At 47.4% G+C, this 16745-nt stretch overlaps 1 protein-coding gene across 5 annotated transcripts in view; it reads right to left on the bottom strand.

Annotated features, from left to right (window-relative positions):
- Positions 1-16745, bottom strand: part of ITGA9 (integrin subunit alpha 9) — a 366875-nt gene that overhangs the window by 80229 nt on the left and 269901 nt on the right. For all 5 annotated transcript variants that reach the window (XM_032270221.1, XM_032270232.1, XM_032270249.1 and 2 more), the window contains 4 exons: positions 15167-15253; positions 11236-11315; positions 6506-6595; positions 4266-4374 (listed from right to left, as the gene is read on the bottom strand). In XM_032270221.1, the coding sequence (XP_032126112.1) occupies positions 4266-4374; positions 6506-6595; positions 11236-11315; positions 15167-15253 (366 nt within the window). The remainder of the gene's footprint in view (positions 1-4265; positions 4375-6505; positions 6596-11235; positions 11316-15166; positions 15254-16745) is intronic.

Below are 16745 nucleotides of genomic sequence, written 5' to 3'. Positions count from 1 at the left end.
AGGATTGCTTGAGCCCAGAAGGTTGAGGCTGCAATGAGCCGAGACTGCACCACTGCACTCCAGCCTGGGTGACAGTGAGACACTGTCTGAAAAAAAAAAAAAAGAAAAGAAAGAAAGGAAGAAGCCAGGTATGGAAAGACAAAGACAAACAACACATGTTCTTATTTGCGAAAACCAAACAAAATTGAACCACAACAACTGAACTCATGGAGGCAGAGGGGAGAGGGCGGGTAACCAGAGCCTGGGAAGGGCAGTGGGGGGATGACTGTGGGGGAGAGGGGGATGGTTAATGGATTAAAAAAAAAGAGAGGCCGGGCGCGGTGGCTCACGCCTGTAATCCCAACACTTTGGGAGGCCGAGGTGGGCAGATCACGAGGTCAGGAGTTCGAGTCCAGCCTGGCCAACATGGTGAAACCCCATTTCTACCAAAAAACACAAAAATTAGCTGGGCATGATGGCACATGCCTGCAGTCCTAGCTACCTGGGAGGCTGAGGCAGGAGAATCACTTGAACCCAGGAGGCTGAGGTTGCAGTGAGCCGAGATTGCACCACCGCACTCCAGCCTGGCGACGGAGTGAGACTCCATCTCAAAAAAAAAAAAAAAAAAAAGAAAGAAAGAATAAGATGTAGTATTTGTTAGCACAATAGAGTGACTATAGTCAATAATAATTTAATTGTACATTTCAAAGTAACTAAGAGTATAATTGGATTGTTTGAAACACAAAGGATTTCTTGAGGGGAGGGTTACCTCCATTTTACATGATTATTATGTACTGCATGCTTGTATCAAAACATCTCATGTACAGTATAAATATATAAACCCACCATGTACCCACAAAAAATAATATGAAAAATTTTTGTAAATATTCTAAAATTAGATGATGATGGTTTTACAATTCTGTAAACATTAAAATAATTACATTGTATGCTTTAAAGGGTAAACTTTAAGGTATGTAATCATATCTCAATAAACATGCTATTTTTAAAAAGATGAGTAAAATATATAAGTTTTGTCAATTAAAAAAATAAATGTTTAAAAAGGATGAGTAGGAGAGAGGAAGAAATGCCATGCTGCTTGGTGGCCTAGCGACTAGAGAGAGAATCCAGGGACTCTGCAACTCTGAAGTTGAGGTCAGAAGGGCAGAGCCAAAAACAAAAGCCAGAAATCTTACCAGGTCTTCACACATGACTGGAGGTATGAAGACCCAGCTCAGCCAGCTCTTCCCTAGAAAACCGTGTCTTTGGTATTTTGCAATAGTTGATTCTGCTTCAAAGAATAAACAGATAAAAACTGATAGAGCAGAAGAGTGGTTGCCAACTCTTGATTCAAAAAAGAACGATGTTCACCAAAACAACCTGAAGTCATAGCAAAGGAAGGAACATCTGACCGTTGCTGAAATAACTACTTTGAAATGAAACTTGAATGCACAGAATTAAAAAGACGCCTCCTGGCGTGTCTGGGAAATCCCAACTCAAGCATGAATAGGGGTAAGCAATGAAGAAAAAGATACTGATTTACACTATTTCACTCATCAGAGCCAGGAGGACAGGAGAGCTTGTATTACCATCTTTATTTTTAACAAATGTCTTTATATTGGATTCTCTGCAAAAGTTCATGTGCAATATCTGCATGATTTTTGGCCACTGGTTTTCAGGTGCGGAAATGGTTTAAATTTTGATGCCAAAAAAGCCTTTCAGTGTCGACAAATTAATGTGTCTGTTTAAAAACTGTGCTGAAATGTAGAAAGCAGGCCCAAGACTAGTGTTTTTGCCTCTCTCCCGTTGTCAGCGACAGTGGAGTCTTTAAACAATTATGTGGCTTGCTGAATAACCAATTTCTTGTAAAAACATGGAAAAATCTGTCCATATGGAAAGTCTTATGTTCTCCTTCAGGAACAATATTACTGAAATCAGGAAATATAGAAGCATCTTCTCCACATTCCTGGCCTCCTCCACACTATTTTCACCTTCTGGTCATTGTCACCGCCAGCCTGGTCAGGGACCTTCCTGCAGGACAACCACAACAGCCATTCTACCAATAAATCAGTAGGCAGACAATTCTCAAGGAAAAAGGGGGCTTTGCAAACACAGGAGGATCTCCTTCTAATCAATGGCACACACCATCAATCTTTCAGACCCAACTCTCAGCCCTAGATTGAATGCTGTGCACTTCCTCAGGCAATGGATCAGGGAGGAGTTTATGTAAGGGGCATGCCAATCACTCATTCCCCAGGGCCGGATTCTCTAGCCTGGGTCCTATTTCAGGTCAGATGTGAAGAAAACTATTTGCCCGAATACCAAACTTTAAGCTCCCTGTAAAAATTACCTTCAGAGGAACAACTGAAAGGTAAGCTTCAGACCCTCAGATTTCTTTCTTTTTTTCCAGAGGATGAGAACAGTCGGTATCTTCTGTGCAAACCCCGTTCTCCTTTCCTTCCCCCAACACTCGCACCCTCTTCATTGCATGGTCTGTGTTACTTGAACCCTTCTAAATAATTTTCTGAGCTCTATCTTTAATTGCAAGACATCCCCAAAACGATAAAAGCAGAAAGGAGTATAAACAACTAAAATGAAATAAACTCATCTAGTCTTTATCTATTTCTTACCCAGTTACGAAAAGCAAAGGAGAAAAATAATTCTGAGAAGCAATTCAGAAATGCAGAGGCGCTATTCACAGCAACCACTCTGCTGTCTCAAAAGCAAACTCTAGCCCCATCCTTCCCTTCTCCCCCGTAAATCAAGGGCAGGGTATGACAGCGGGGGCTTAGCTGGTTAGAAGGCACATCCTCTGTGAGCTGGGGACATGTGTTATCTATCATGGTTTCGGGGGTCGGTTGCTGGGCGAATACTCTGGAGAGAGGAAGACTATTGTTTGCCAGAGTCCACAAATGTTTTACTGCCACATTCTCCTGACCCTCACTCTGTCATTATTTGTCACCCCCTAAGTCCACCTAGGAAAGAAAGGCCACAAGGAAAGAAAATAATTATTATTTAGCCGCAGCAGTGAATGCCAGAGTGGGAAACCATTTCTCCAAGGGGAAGGATGCAAGATGCAGAGAAGGGCTCTGGGAGGTAGAACCAGAGAGCGAGGAGATATGGCCTGCAGGGTCCTGTGGGCAAGCTGGGCCCATCTCCCTCACTTCATCCACACGGGGTCTGGCCAGTGCTGCCAGGTCTTGATGCCAGCCTGGCTTCTCCCAGCTCTGGGACCATGAGCACATCCTTTCTTGCTTGGGCCTACATTTTCTTGTATTTGTCAACTGAGGGGTCTGGACTAGAGGATGTCAGGTCCCTTGAGCTTTACATTCACAGACCCACAGGTTGAACTGCACTGGCCTGAGAACTCAGAGTTTAAAACACAGGTCAGCAAACTCCTACCCAAGGCCAAATCTGGTCCAGTGCCTGCTGTCCTACAGCCTACGAGCTAAGAATGGTTTTATGTCTTTAAACGACTGAAAAAAAAAATCAAAAGAAGAATCACATTTCATGACGTGAAAATTGTATGAAGTTCAAATTTCATTGTCTATAAGGAACTGACGTTTCGTTTTGATGTTATCTATGGCTGCCTTTGTGCAGAAGTATGGGTGAATAGTTGCTGCAGAGGCAGAATGGCCCACAAAGCCTAAATTGCCCTGTGGCTCTTTTCAGAAAAAGTTTGCTAACCCCCGACTAAGAGAAAAAACAGTGTCCTTCCTGATGTCCCCCGTCTACACCAAGTGGACTTGCTGGAAATGATGCTTGTGTGCCTGGGGCAAGCTAGCACGGCTCAGTGAGGGAGCAGCACGCCTCCCGTGAGGGTTCACAGGGGCTCACACGGCTCTGCTCTCATAAAACTGCCCTTCTGAAAGGCTGTTCCTGCGGGAAGAGTGGGCTCCCGGATGAGTTGGCAAGAAAATCCCAGGAGGAAGGCACACAGCAAATCCTCTGAGGCAGCCCTGCCTGGAAGGTGGAGAATGATGGAGAACAGAAAAGGGTCCTTATGAGGACATCTGCGCTGGGACATTGGCCGATGCCTCCACCACGCAGAGGCCTTCTTGGGGAAAGTGGCATTCATCACATGGACCTCTCCTTCCAAGTCCTGGAAAGCAGAGGGGCATGCACAGCAGAGCACCAGGCAGGGAAAGGATTCATTCTGTGGGTGGTCGCACACACACCACACCAGCCAACCACAGAAGGGTTTCTCCTGACAACAGCCTGGCCCTCTGTAGGAGAGACATCCCATGTGCCCTTCTGTTAGCCCCAGGGACAGAGGTGGTCCAATATACCTGAAGGGTGATATTGATGGGCTGAAAGTGACACTCCAGGTCATCCAGCTGAACGAAGTTGGCTGCGTCCACGGACTCGCCATACACAAAGGAGGTTGGAGACATGATTCTGAAAGAGCAAAGCATGAAATCTGTCATCCCCACCTACAGTCAAGCACCCACAGCCACTGCCATTCTGGGAAGCAAACATTTGTCTCCATTTAGTCCCCTGCCTTCCACCCAGTGCTTCCCTGCTGGGCTTTTACTTCTGTCTCCCATGAACAGACAAAGCCAGATTGTGCTGACCAGGCACGTATAGTAGTGTCTTCTCATGTTAGGTTAGGCCGATAAGCTGCATGCAGAAATACGTACTGGGATTACGATTACCTTTCTGAAATGACAAGATTATCGTAGCTCTGAGCTTTTAAAAACTTTTTGAAAAGTATATGTTTTGTTTTGACATTTGAAAAATGTTTTATGGGTTGAAGAAGATGATGATGAGCTTTTAAAAAATAAATATAAATGAGCTATATATTTGGCATCCTAAACCCCACTCTATGACAAATTCACTTAAAAAACTTAATTTGTCAGACTACCAAGATGACTAGAAGTTAGGCATTTGAAAGCTGAGTCTGTTCATTGATAGCATTTTCCCTTGGATTTCAGAGGCTACCTAAGAGGTGTGAAGAATTCAAGCTCAGTTTGCAGCCATACTATCCATGTTGCTTTGTGAACAAATCCCTGAGAAGAAACAAAGGTCAGACTGACACTCCCAGACAAACGTCAAGTTCCAGATGCTGGAGGCCACTCACTCATCTCTACCTAAACCCAGCAACGTCAGATTTCTGAGACTAAGTCCCAATGGACAACAACTCATCTATTTTCATCGTTTAGTGCATTATTTTAGTAATGTAGTGAGTTCCCAGCATTACCTAATGGCAAGAACAGTTTCAGGTTCCTGGAGAGATCAGAGGTTGACTCATTTGTTTAACTGATGAGTTCATCAGGGGCTGTTAACACCTCCCAACCAGGTCCTCTAAGGCCTGACTACATGATCAAGTGTCATCTGAGGGGGGCAGGGATGGATGTTTTCTCTGTGTCCCCAAGGATAGGGCTTGGTTCTGGATATATGCTTGCTGTGCCTTCGATGAGACAAGTAAATAAATGATACAGCTAAAAATAGAGCTGTGAACAGGGGCAAAAATATGCTAATTTGCAAATATATTCCACCAGTGCCTCATGTTTAAAAAACATGACCAAAAATACCAGGAGCTCAGCAGCAGAAAAGCCTGGAGTCTCATTCCACTGGCTCCCAGCAGAGCGTGGGCGAGTACAGGGCTGGCTTTCCCTGCCACGGATCAGCATTCCCACTTCTCGTCAAGGCTGGGACCCAGAAGCATGTGAAAACTGAAAAATGAGAAACTGCGAACTTCCAGAAAGTTCAGCTTGCATCTGGGTCAAGGGTTCAGTGGGTCCTCATCTGATCTAAACTAATTGTGTAAATCTTTTTTCCCCCACTATCAAAGAGGCATGCGCTCAGTTTTCTGAAGCTGGAAAGAAACTGAGTTCTCGTTTTTCCAGGTCAGGGCTTAGGCTGAAAGCTGGCCTAGGCTGTGTCAGGTCTCCACAGACCGCAGCTCAGGGTCCTGCTTTCCAACAATGCCAGCGGCACTGAATGGCCGTGGACTTCATGTGGACACAGGGTGTGGCCGTTGGGATGGTTCCCTGCCCATTCCAGACCATAATAGACATCAGGAAAATCCACCTCTGGCTCCGCAGAGGGCGTTAACAGAAACAAGCAGGGCCAGCACTGACCATGGAGCTAATCAAAAGCGGCCCACCTGGAGCCAGGGCTGGAGACACACCTAGGGGTAACCTCTGGTCCAGCAGCTTCCAGCTGAGATTTCAATCCCAGGAGCCATACTGCCTGCTACTGTACAGCACTCTGAAGGACCTGGGGTGGGTGGGAATGTGTGTATATAAAGGTATATGGAATGTTCAAAGAAACTACGGGGCTTAGGCTTGTCATCAAAGTTCTCAGGTTATCTGTCAGGTGTGTGGGTAGCTGGGACAGACGAGAAAAAAGGAGGGAGGAGGGTAAGAGTTCCTGCAGCTAAGCTTCCTCCTGCTTTTCAAGGCTGGAAGGAAGTGAGGGTGGCACAGCTCCTGACTCCGGGCTGGCTACACATGCAGATATGAGAAGCACAGTGTTCCACTGGAGGGCACTCCTGTGTTGTGGCAAGAAGGACCAGGTTACTCACCCAGTGATGGACGTGTCCACCTCGTGCATCAGCGGCACCACCAGCGTGAGGGTGTTGTCATGCAGGGATTCAGAGCGCTCCATGTTGCCACTGTGCAGGGAGAGAATGAATGAACGCTGGCCAACACGAGCCATCCGGCAGTAGGTTTTCGCTCTTCCACTTTAGAGCTGAATCTCCACGTTCTCAAGGGCAGATGGCACCTCACTGTCCTCAGTTCTGTCTGTGGTTCCTGTACACATCCATAGAGGCCACTCTATTGTCTTGGTTGTGTTCCACACAAAGATGTGAGTGTAAGTGGTTTACTCGGGAGGCGGCCCAGGAAACACCAGCAGAAGTGGAGAGGGAGACAGCAAAGGAAGGACGACAGTAAAGGCACGCCATGCAGGAGGGCTGCACTGTCAGCAGCCAGGGCCCTGCCTCATGGGGACTCCGGGGGCAGAGTCATCTTCCTAGCTGAGAACATAAGAGCCAGGCCTTTATCCACTGTCTCATAACAGCTGCTGCTGCTGGGGCAGGGGTGGGGGAGGATGAAGCCCCTGGCACCTGCCTGTCAGGCAAGTGAGTAGGCTCTGGCCAGAGAAAGCCTCAGCAGGGTGGCCAGTGATGGGAGCCGGAATCTGCCCAGTTTCCAGTGGATAGTTTGGGAAGGGTGAGGGCTGAGGGGTTATGGGCAGGGCACCCCCTGTGTGTACTACTTCTGTATGTGCCTCTTTCACAAACAATGGACCAGTGAAGTTAGGTCACTGCAGCCAGGAAGGGGGTTGCTCGACTTCAGCAGCTATGTCTCACCTGAAGGGACCACCCATCATCCATGGACAGCCAAGCCCAGGAAAGAGGCCCTGGCCACACCTTCCACTATCAGCATCATGGAACTCTTGCTACAGACCTTGGCTATAGCAGGTTCACATAAGGCCTCCCGCTCCGGGTGACAAAGAACAGAATGGGGATTCTTCGGAGATCATTCTGGAAAAGTGACATGAGGGAACTGATGCTGTTAAGTGGCTACTATGTGCCAGGCACAATGTCAGGCATTTCTCAGCATGACCTGAGACCTCAGAGCAGCCCCAGAGGGAGATGGGGCACCCACCTTTGATAGGTAAGGAGCAGCTCGATAGGTCAGGGAACTTGCCCAAGGCCCCTGCAAACCAGAGCTGAGATTGCAACCAGCTCAGGGTCAGACTTGAAACTAAGGCTGTCTTGGCTGTGACTCCTGTTCCTGATGCCAGATTTGGGGGTGAGAAGGAGGAGGAGCAAAGGCAGGGAGGAGAAGAAACAGGAGAAAAGAGAAGACCTAGTTTCCCTTTATTACTTTATTAAATTTCTAATATGAATTGTGATCATCATTCCAGAGAAATGACTGCTTCGGGAAAACGCACAGCTCTTGGGTGCATGTTCCTGAACCTGCACTCACAGCTGGTTCCCAAGTTCACCCTCCACGGGCGGAACAAGAGTCCCCCAGACCTGCTGAGGCTAGACTCAGCTCATCCTGACCACTCCCCACCATGCCATTCCCAGAACATCTGCTGAGCCCCTGTCTGCTCTGCGCCCTCTCTCTGCCCCCCTTCAAGCCCTGCCCCACTGCCTTCCTCTCCCGCCCAGCAAGTGCTGAATGGCAACAGTACTTAAATAGCTCTCACTTCCCTTCTCCCTCCTATTGTTCTGAAACAATGGTGCTGTGTGATGCCGACCCCACAGGGCCACAGTCTCTGCCCTGGCTCCTCCTCTGTCTTCTTACATGGGGTGACATCCGTCCCTCAGGGGCAGCCACAGTATGCAAAAGCGCAGGATCAGGTGCCCACACAGCCTGACTTCTTTGTCCTTCCTTTCCCAAGGGACGACAGAAGTCTGAGGACCACTGCTGTGGGCAGGCCAAAGGCGACTGCCCTGTGAATAGTTAGACACCATCCTGGCCTGCTCCCACCCCCACCCTAGCATCCTGCTGGGTCTTGCCCTGCCCTTTGTTTGGCCAGCTCAGGCCCAACAGTCTCATCTGTCATCGTGTGACTGCTCCAGAATGAGCTAAGTTGAAAAGTTGAGATAAAGACGTCAAACATCAAAAGGCTTCCCATCATTCCAAAAGCTCATGAGCTGGGATGGTTTCCAGTGGTCTGCAAAAGCCAGGCTGGTGGCTGCCAAGAGGAGAGGTCTCTGGAAACTGCTCAGTCTCAACTTTATGTCCTCCTACATCCACGAGGAGGCAAAGAGACCTTCAAAGGGCAGTGATGGAAGAAAGGAACGGTTGAGATTTTAACGGTAGTTTTCAAGATAAGGAGCTTTAAGGATCTTTCTGTGATAGCAGGGAGTCAAGTGATGCAGGTGCCCTCAGGGGCAGTCAGACCATATCCTCACCGATGCCTGAAATGAGTGTCCAAAATATTCTGGTGTGCATTTAAAGATACTATGGCCACCTGAACGTTGGTGATGTAAGAAATTAGACATTTTTATATTATCGAAGCTACAGATCCTAGGGCTTCCTAAAGCTATGCAGCACTGTTAATGTACACGGGGGGTGTTCTTGAATTTAGTAGGTTACTGTCATTTTCTCATGTGCCCAGCATTTAGCACTGCAACTGGTAAACAGAAGGTGCACGATACATATTTACTGAGTGAAAATGTGCCCAGTGCAGAGAAAGGGATTATAAACGGTGGTTCTTAGCTTTGGCTGCTCATTAGAATTTGGTGAGCCCCTTCGAAAACCCCATTGCCCAGGTCTCACCCCAAGCCAATTTGGTCCGAGTCTTTGGGGGTAGATCAGGCATCAATAGTTTTGAAGGCTCCCCAGGTGATTCTAACATGCATTCCAAACCAGAGGACGGCTGCGGTGTGGACATGTTATCCTGACAAATGAACCTTTCCTGATTGCATGATTAGCTCCCTGCCCTCTGACTGCCATGATTAGCCCTGAATGAGGTGGGGGCAGGAAGTATCTTCCTTTTTGACAAGGGAAATCTCTTCCATGTCACATTCCTTTCCAGGCACACAGGCTGCCTCAGGTGTGGAAGGACCGAGAGAGCACATTGATGGGTCTGCCCAACAAAGGCCAGTGTTCCGCGGATCCAAGAAATGGCAAGAGAATGAGAATCTTCAGGTCCGAATGGCCATCTGCCGCCCTTACGAAACTCAACAGCCTCATGCTCAGGGCCAAGCTATTGCCCTGTGCCACCCTCCTTTTCAAAAATGCTCAGTGGCTTCTCAGTGCCATCAGGATATAGTCCAGATTTTCTGTGGTGACCTTTGCCCCTCATGGTCTAGCCCAGCTCCTCTTTCAGCCCCACCTCCCACTGTGCTGTGTGCTCCCCATTCTTCTTCTGAGAAGGTGCATGAATCCCCAGTGCACTCCTGTGCCCACCATCTACACAGGTGTAACGGTGCTTCTTGCCCCATGGATGCCCTCACTGCTGTGCCCATGTTGCTTCAGCCTGAAAACAGACTCCTTTGTTTAAATGCTACCTCCCCACTGAAGCCCTTCTGGATTTGTGCAGTGGGGCACATAATAGAAACTATGCTTTGCATGAGTTTCTATTAGATGATAGTCACGTTTTATGTGAATGTAAATTGCGTGATCTTGAAAGCAGTGTGAATAGAAAATTACCAAGTCTTGTCAACCAGTAAAAAGAAGTGGCTAAAAAGACGCTGAGACAACTGGCATCATCAGAACATAAACTGCAGATTAGCTAATAGCATAGTGTCAATGTTCAACTTCCTGAATTTGATAACTATACCACAGTTTCTTAAGAGAACAGCCATTCTTGGGAATGCACACTGAAGTATTTATGAATCAAGAGGCATGATTTCTGCAACTTACTTTCATGTGGTTAAGAAAAAAATATATATATAGAAAGAGGATGATAAAATAGATGGCGTGAAATGTGAGCACTGGGCGAATCTGGGTAAAGGGCATATAGCAGCTCCTTGCACTATTATTGCAACACTTCTGTTAAGATCATTTCCAAGTGAAATTGAAAAGGCTGCCTTGGGTGTCCAACCACCACCCCAATCAAAGCTTGTGTCTCCCTGTACACCCACCCAAATGCCCCTCCCTCCACTGAAGTCGCCAGCCAAGTGCTACCTAGATGCTGCTTCAAGGCATTTTGGATCTGGCCTGGAGAAGGTACCTCGTAACTCCCCAGAGGCCCTCGCAGTCACTGGTGGCCATCCTGGAAGGCGCAGGCACATGCTCCTGAGGGGAGAAGCTGCCATTCCATGATCCCCTTCCCTATCCATCCACTTGGCTTCCAGGTTAAGCCCTCTCTCAAGTAGCATCTCTTGGGAACTCTGCCAACAGGCTCGGCCAGGCCCTCGGGCTGCAGGTGCCCTGCCCCTCCCCATCACGAGATGCAGCCCTATGTCCATAAGAAGCAGTGGATCCAGCCTGACAATTTTCAGAGGTCATCTGTCTGATCTGGGAAATATACGGCTGAGTGGGAACTGACCCTGGACTAGAGCCTCACCCCTCTGGGCCTGTCTCTCCTCAGCCGTAGAATCATCATCTCTGAGTGGCTGACGCCTAGTTCCTCTCAGCTCAGTCTGCAGAGGTGGCTATGCAAGCAGCACTAGACAACCACGGCCCCCAAGAGATCCAATTCCACTTAGCGGCTCAAGGCTTTATCACTGAGTAACTATTTCTTCCTCCTTAGCATCCTGGGAATTATCAAAGCTTGACCGGGACACGTCCTTTCCTGGTCCCATAAATCTTTTATCTTTGAAAAAAGTGTTTAAAGCCCCCTTACCTCTGAGCAGTAACAATGAAGCTGAGAACTTCCTCTTCCCCAGACAGGTGGCTTGTATCAAAGATCACGCTGAATTCATACTAGGGAAAAAGGAAGTGGTATTTGGCATCAGCAGGCATTCCAAACTTAAACTGCTCTCTTCCATCTTCTGCAGTGTGTGACCTCTGGAAGCTCATTTGCATGAGGAGCTTTATGTTTTATGCACAGCTTTCTGACTGTCAGGCCAGACACAGCTTTAACAGTAAAACCAAGCCTGACACATACTCTGGCCAGGGACCTGTTTCTCCTGTTCAGCCCCCGAGGCTCTCTTTAGGAAGTGTTGCATTTACACTTTTAAGCCGGGACTTTCTAAGTTTCACTCACCTACCGTCTTTCCAATTTCTGCCACATCTGCAAATTATATCACCTGGGATATTTGCTTCATATTTTTGTTGCCTTACTCTTTTAAAGATTATTTTAAAAGAACGATTTATAGCACTATCATAGATGGGAATCCAGGATCACTTGCCAAAAAGAGATCGTGGATTCCCATCTATGATAGTGCTATAAATTGTCCACGTGTAAAAATGAATACAATGAAAACAGAGCAATGCTGAATTCTTCTGCCTATGGAAGCCTCTGAGCATAAGATCTTCTCCATCTTCGTTGAAAAGGGAGATGAGCTAGTGATAGAGAAGAGTTAAAGATATGCTGGCATGATGGGAAACGTTCTCCTGCGTGTGGTTAGGATTGGAAGAGTGTTGAAAAGTCTTCTGCACTGAATGTTTGTGTCCTCCTACCACTCCTCAAATTAATATTTGGAAGGCTAACCCCCCCATGTGATGGTATGTGGAGGTGAGGTCTTTGGGAGGTAATTAGGTTTAAATGAGTTCATGAGGGTGAGGCCTTCGTGAGGGAATCAGTGCACTCAGGAGGAAAGACAAAGAAATCTCTCTCCCTCTCTCCAGGCACACACGCCAAGGAAAAGCCAGATGAGTAGATATAGAGAAGGTGTTATCTACAAACCAGGAAGAGAGCTCTTCCCAGGAACTGAACCTGCCAGCACCTTGACCTTGAACTTCTCAGCTGTTAGAACTGTGAGAAATACATGTCTATTGTTTAAACCACCCAGCCCATGGTAATTTGTTCTAGTTATGGGAGTGCACGTGGGCTGCAGACAGAGGGAGCCCCGTCTCTGCTGGGTGACTTGCTGGGCTTTCTCCGGGAATCACCCTCTGCTCCCACACCCCCAGCCCCCAGGTTTAGTCAGTCTTGCCACAGGTCCCAGCATCTGTGAGAGGAAAGTAGTGGCATTACCAGCCCGGAAAACAACACACATTCCAATGTTCACACTTCCTTCAGCTCTATCACTATTTTGAGGGTTAATAAATGTTGGCCAGGCACGGTGACTCATGCCTGTAATCCCAGCACTAGGGAGGCTGAGGAGGGTGGATCACTTGAGGTCAGGAGTTTGGGACCAGCCTGGCCAACCAACATCATGAAACCTCGTTTCTACTAAAAATACAAAAAAAAAAAATTAGCTGGGCTGGGCACGGTGGCTCAAGCCTGTAATCCCAGCACTTTGGGAGGCCGAGGTGGGTGGATCATGAGGTCAAGAGATCGAGACCATCCTGGTCAACATGGTGAAAGCCCGTCTCTACTAAAAATGCAAAACATTAGCTGGGCATGGTGGTGCATGCCTGTAATCCCAGCTACTCAGGAGGTTGAGGCAGGAGAATTGCCTGAACCCAGGAGGCGGAGGTTGCGGTGAACCGAGATCGCGCCATTGCACTCCAGCCTGGGTAACAAGAGTGAAACTCCGTCTCAAAAAAAAAATTAGCTGGGCATGCTGGTGGGTTCCTGTAATCCCAGCTACTAGGGAGGCTGAGGCAGGAGAATTGCTTGAATCCAAGAGACGGAGGTTGCAGTGAGCCGAGATTGTGCCACTGCACTCCGCCTGACAGTCAGAGTGACAGAGAGAGACTAATCGCCAAAAAAAAAAAAAAAAAAAAAAAAAGTTGACAAAATTTAACACTCTGCTAGAGAGAGAAAGACACATCTTAGGTCTGGTATGTGACATAGGCTGGAGTTTAAAATGAAATGGAAACTGTTACAAGTTTTTCAATTAAATCTAGTATCTGTTACTCAAAGGATTTTAATTACATTTGTGTGGAGAGGTGCCACATACATAACTACAGGCAACAGCGTCCATGGATTGGGGTCGTCCTCCCTTGTCTCCACGCTTACCCTACCTGGAGGCTAGCAAGACTTGACGTATTCATCCATTTTCCAAGGGCAGCCCCTTATTGGGGTTTTGCTCCTCCTGGGGTGAATGTGGACAGAACGAGGAACAGAGGCAGAAAAAAACCTGAGGAGTTGTGGGCATAAGAGCCACTGTGGTTTGGCCAAGATCACATAGTGTGTGGTAGAGCCTGGTCCTGTAACCCCTACCCAGGGGTTCCTCCCACATTCCTGACATGCACAGGGTAAAGGCCATTTGTTTGGGGCAGTGCTCCCCAAATCACAGGATGTTCACGCTGGGAGTGGCACACTAACATGATTTTTAGGTTCACGAGATTACAACCTGGGTGAGAGGCGAGCACAGCACTGAACAACGCTGACCCTAATAGTGAGAAAGTTAACACCTTCTGCCCTCGTCAGTTTGGGATTCTATCACAAATTATCCTAGCCTGGTGGTTTAAACATTTATTTCTCACAGTTCTGAAGGCTGGGAAGTCCAAGATCCAGGTGCATTCAATGGGGTTTATGGGTTCAAGCGATTTGCTAAGAAATGACCAAGTCTTCTCCATCACCAGAACGTTCTCACCACCGGTTTACAAAACAGCTGCTAGATACTGGGACCAAAGAGCCTTGGAGATTAAAATGATCTGACTGTATGACCCAGGTAGATGACATTTTCACCTTTTTTTTTTTTTTTTTTGAGATGGAGTCTCACTTTGTCGCCTAGGCTAGAGTGCAGTGGCACAATCTCAGCTCACTGCAACCTCCACCTCCCAGGTTCAAGCGAGTCTCCTGCCTCAGCCTCCCGAGTAGCTGGGACCATAGGCAAGTGCCACCACGTCCGGCTAATTGTTTTTGTATTTGTAGTAGAGACATGGTTTCACTGTGTTGGCCAGGATGGTCTCAATCTCCTGTCCTCCTGATCCACCTGCCTCGGCCTCCCAAAGTGCTGGGATTACAGGCATGAGCCACCACACCTGGCCAGCTTTCACTTTTTTAAGGGAAAAAAAGGCAGAAAAAAGGAATATGAAATTTCCTTCAAATCATGGCAGGGAAAATAGCTTCCATTTTCAAAGGTAGATTTGGTCTTTTAGGTCCTGGTTCTGCCTCCATACACCACGTATTTTTACCTACGTTTGTATCTCCTTACAATGATGGCACATTATATACTATTTGAACTTAGAAAATCTGTCTCCATACCAATACCAAAGTGATTGAATTTCATTACTCTTTTAACAAATGAAGTGGGATACATTTATTTACGTTTTGAGAATTTTGAGAGGTCTCTTCAGAAAACTGAGCACCCAAGGGAGTGACAGAGTCAGGACTATAGGTGACAGACCACATCTTCTTCTGTGTTGTCTTGGGGACTCAAAGAGGTACAGAATGTCCCAGAAAAACAATATTTTAGGAAGGCCAACTCAATGGTGCCTGCCAAAGTGCAAAGGCCGTGGTGTGTCCCTCACTTTCACATTTGGGGTACATCATGTGAATCAAAGAGAAAGACCACATGATGCAGCCCCTCTGGAGTAGACCTTGGTGCACACTGCCAGGGACAGGAGCGTGTCAGGGCTGCAGTGGCCGCCCCAGCTGCGACGGGAGGCAGGGTGTGGGAGGACACCTCACCTCAGGGAGGCAGTGGTGGAACTGGTGGCTGGCGGGAAGGGCTGGGGGCCTGCTGCCGAGGAAGGGCCCTGTCTGTGTCCCTTACCTTTGACTTTGACCTCATGAAAGGAAATCCCACACTGCATTTGAGGAAGTCCGATTCCAGCAGCTCACAGGAGATGCCCATCTCTTCCTGAAAGAAAAGGCACCAACAGATGGGCTGGCTGCATGACAGGCAGGTGTGCAGCAGCAGGCCCCACAGGGCATTCGAGTCCTTTGGAGCAGTGCCCAGACAGCAGGCACCGGCGGGACAAGGTGCCCTGACCCGGCTGTCTCCGGCCCTCTTCCAGCTGCCCACCTTTCCCATGGGTTCCCTGGGAAGACAGGTAAGAGGACAAAACTTCTCTTCATTCTTAACTAATGCTTTGGGTTCAAACCCTAGGGTGGTCCTGGTGACCTGGGCTGGGCCATGGGTAAGCTGGAGACCTCCTAAGGTTTGGATGAAAAGGCAACTCTGTCACCTTCCTGATCCCTTTCTCCTGAGCCCACACCCTAATCCTGCCTTTTCAGATCCTGGAGGTTTAGGAAAGACAAACTCTAAGAATATCACACCAAGAAAAGAGAGGGTTTCTTCCTAAAGCCTGAAGCAGTGAGGGCTGGGCTGTCCACCGCCAAGTCTCCCCAGGGTGTGGGGCGGGTACAAGGGAGAGGAGAGGTTTCCAAGTGTAGCCAGCGTAGGCCAGACTCTGCACACGGCAGCTTGAGGGAGCCAGAAGACAAAGGCTGTAGGGAACTGCTGTCTTTCCACCTGGGTACATGGCTTCCAACCAAGGTTAAAGGAAAGCCAAGAGGCTCTTCACAAACCACAGGGCTTCTCAGAGTCACTGAAAGCAAATCAGGACTTCCAAGGGGAGACAGTATGTTTACAGATTTTGGAGGAGAAGGTACAGAGGTCCTCCAATTTCTAAGATGCACATCTCACCTCAAACTAACATTTCAAGGCATTTAGACAGGTGGATGAAAAAAATGTTTTACTGTTTGTTCAACTGGTAAAAATACATGAGCATTTACCATAATATGTCTACTTAAATTATCCAGCTATGCATATCTTATTATTCTAATACATCATGAACATTATCAAATGCACCAAAAATGCACTTTTATCACCTTAGTCTATGGGGCTGAAAATCAAGACAGTAATTGTGGAATAAGTGGAAGGCAGTTCTCCATGCTGGTCACACATGTTTGATCATTTCATGAAAGTTCATTCAGCTGGAAACTTAATAACTTGTATATTTTTGTTTCTTTGTTTGCTAAACATCCATACACCTTTGCTTAGAAAATAGCAATGAAACAAAACCCCCAAAAGCCCAAATGCAATCAAACAAAAGAGATACACAAACATAAAACTAAACTCGAATGTATCTTTTCAGCATCCAGTCTTCGAGATAACTAACTCAATGATGCTCAGTTTTCTCACAGCTCTCCGTGCTCTTAGACAGTGCTATTCACACAGAGACCTGGGATCACCTGCGTTAGTATCACCGTGGGAGCCTCTTTAAAAATGCAGATTCCTGGGTCACACTCTAATTGTATTGCATGGGTCTCCTCTGAGTAGACACAGAGACTGCAGGGTCTGGGATGAGCATTTTCAACATACAGTGAGTGATAAAAGAAGTGGTTTT

This window comes from Sapajus apella, unplaced genomic scaffold (genome assembly GCF_009761245.1).
Source record: "Sapajus apella isolate SASKATOON/1434 unplaced genomic scaffold, GSC_monkey_1.0 scaffold4, whole genome shotgun sequence".
NCBI classification, from domain to species: domain Eukaryota; kingdom Metazoa; phylum Chordata; class Mammalia; order Primates; family Cebidae; genus Sapajus; species Sapajus apella.
This window is presented reverse-complemented; position numbering and strand designations above follow the sequence as displayed.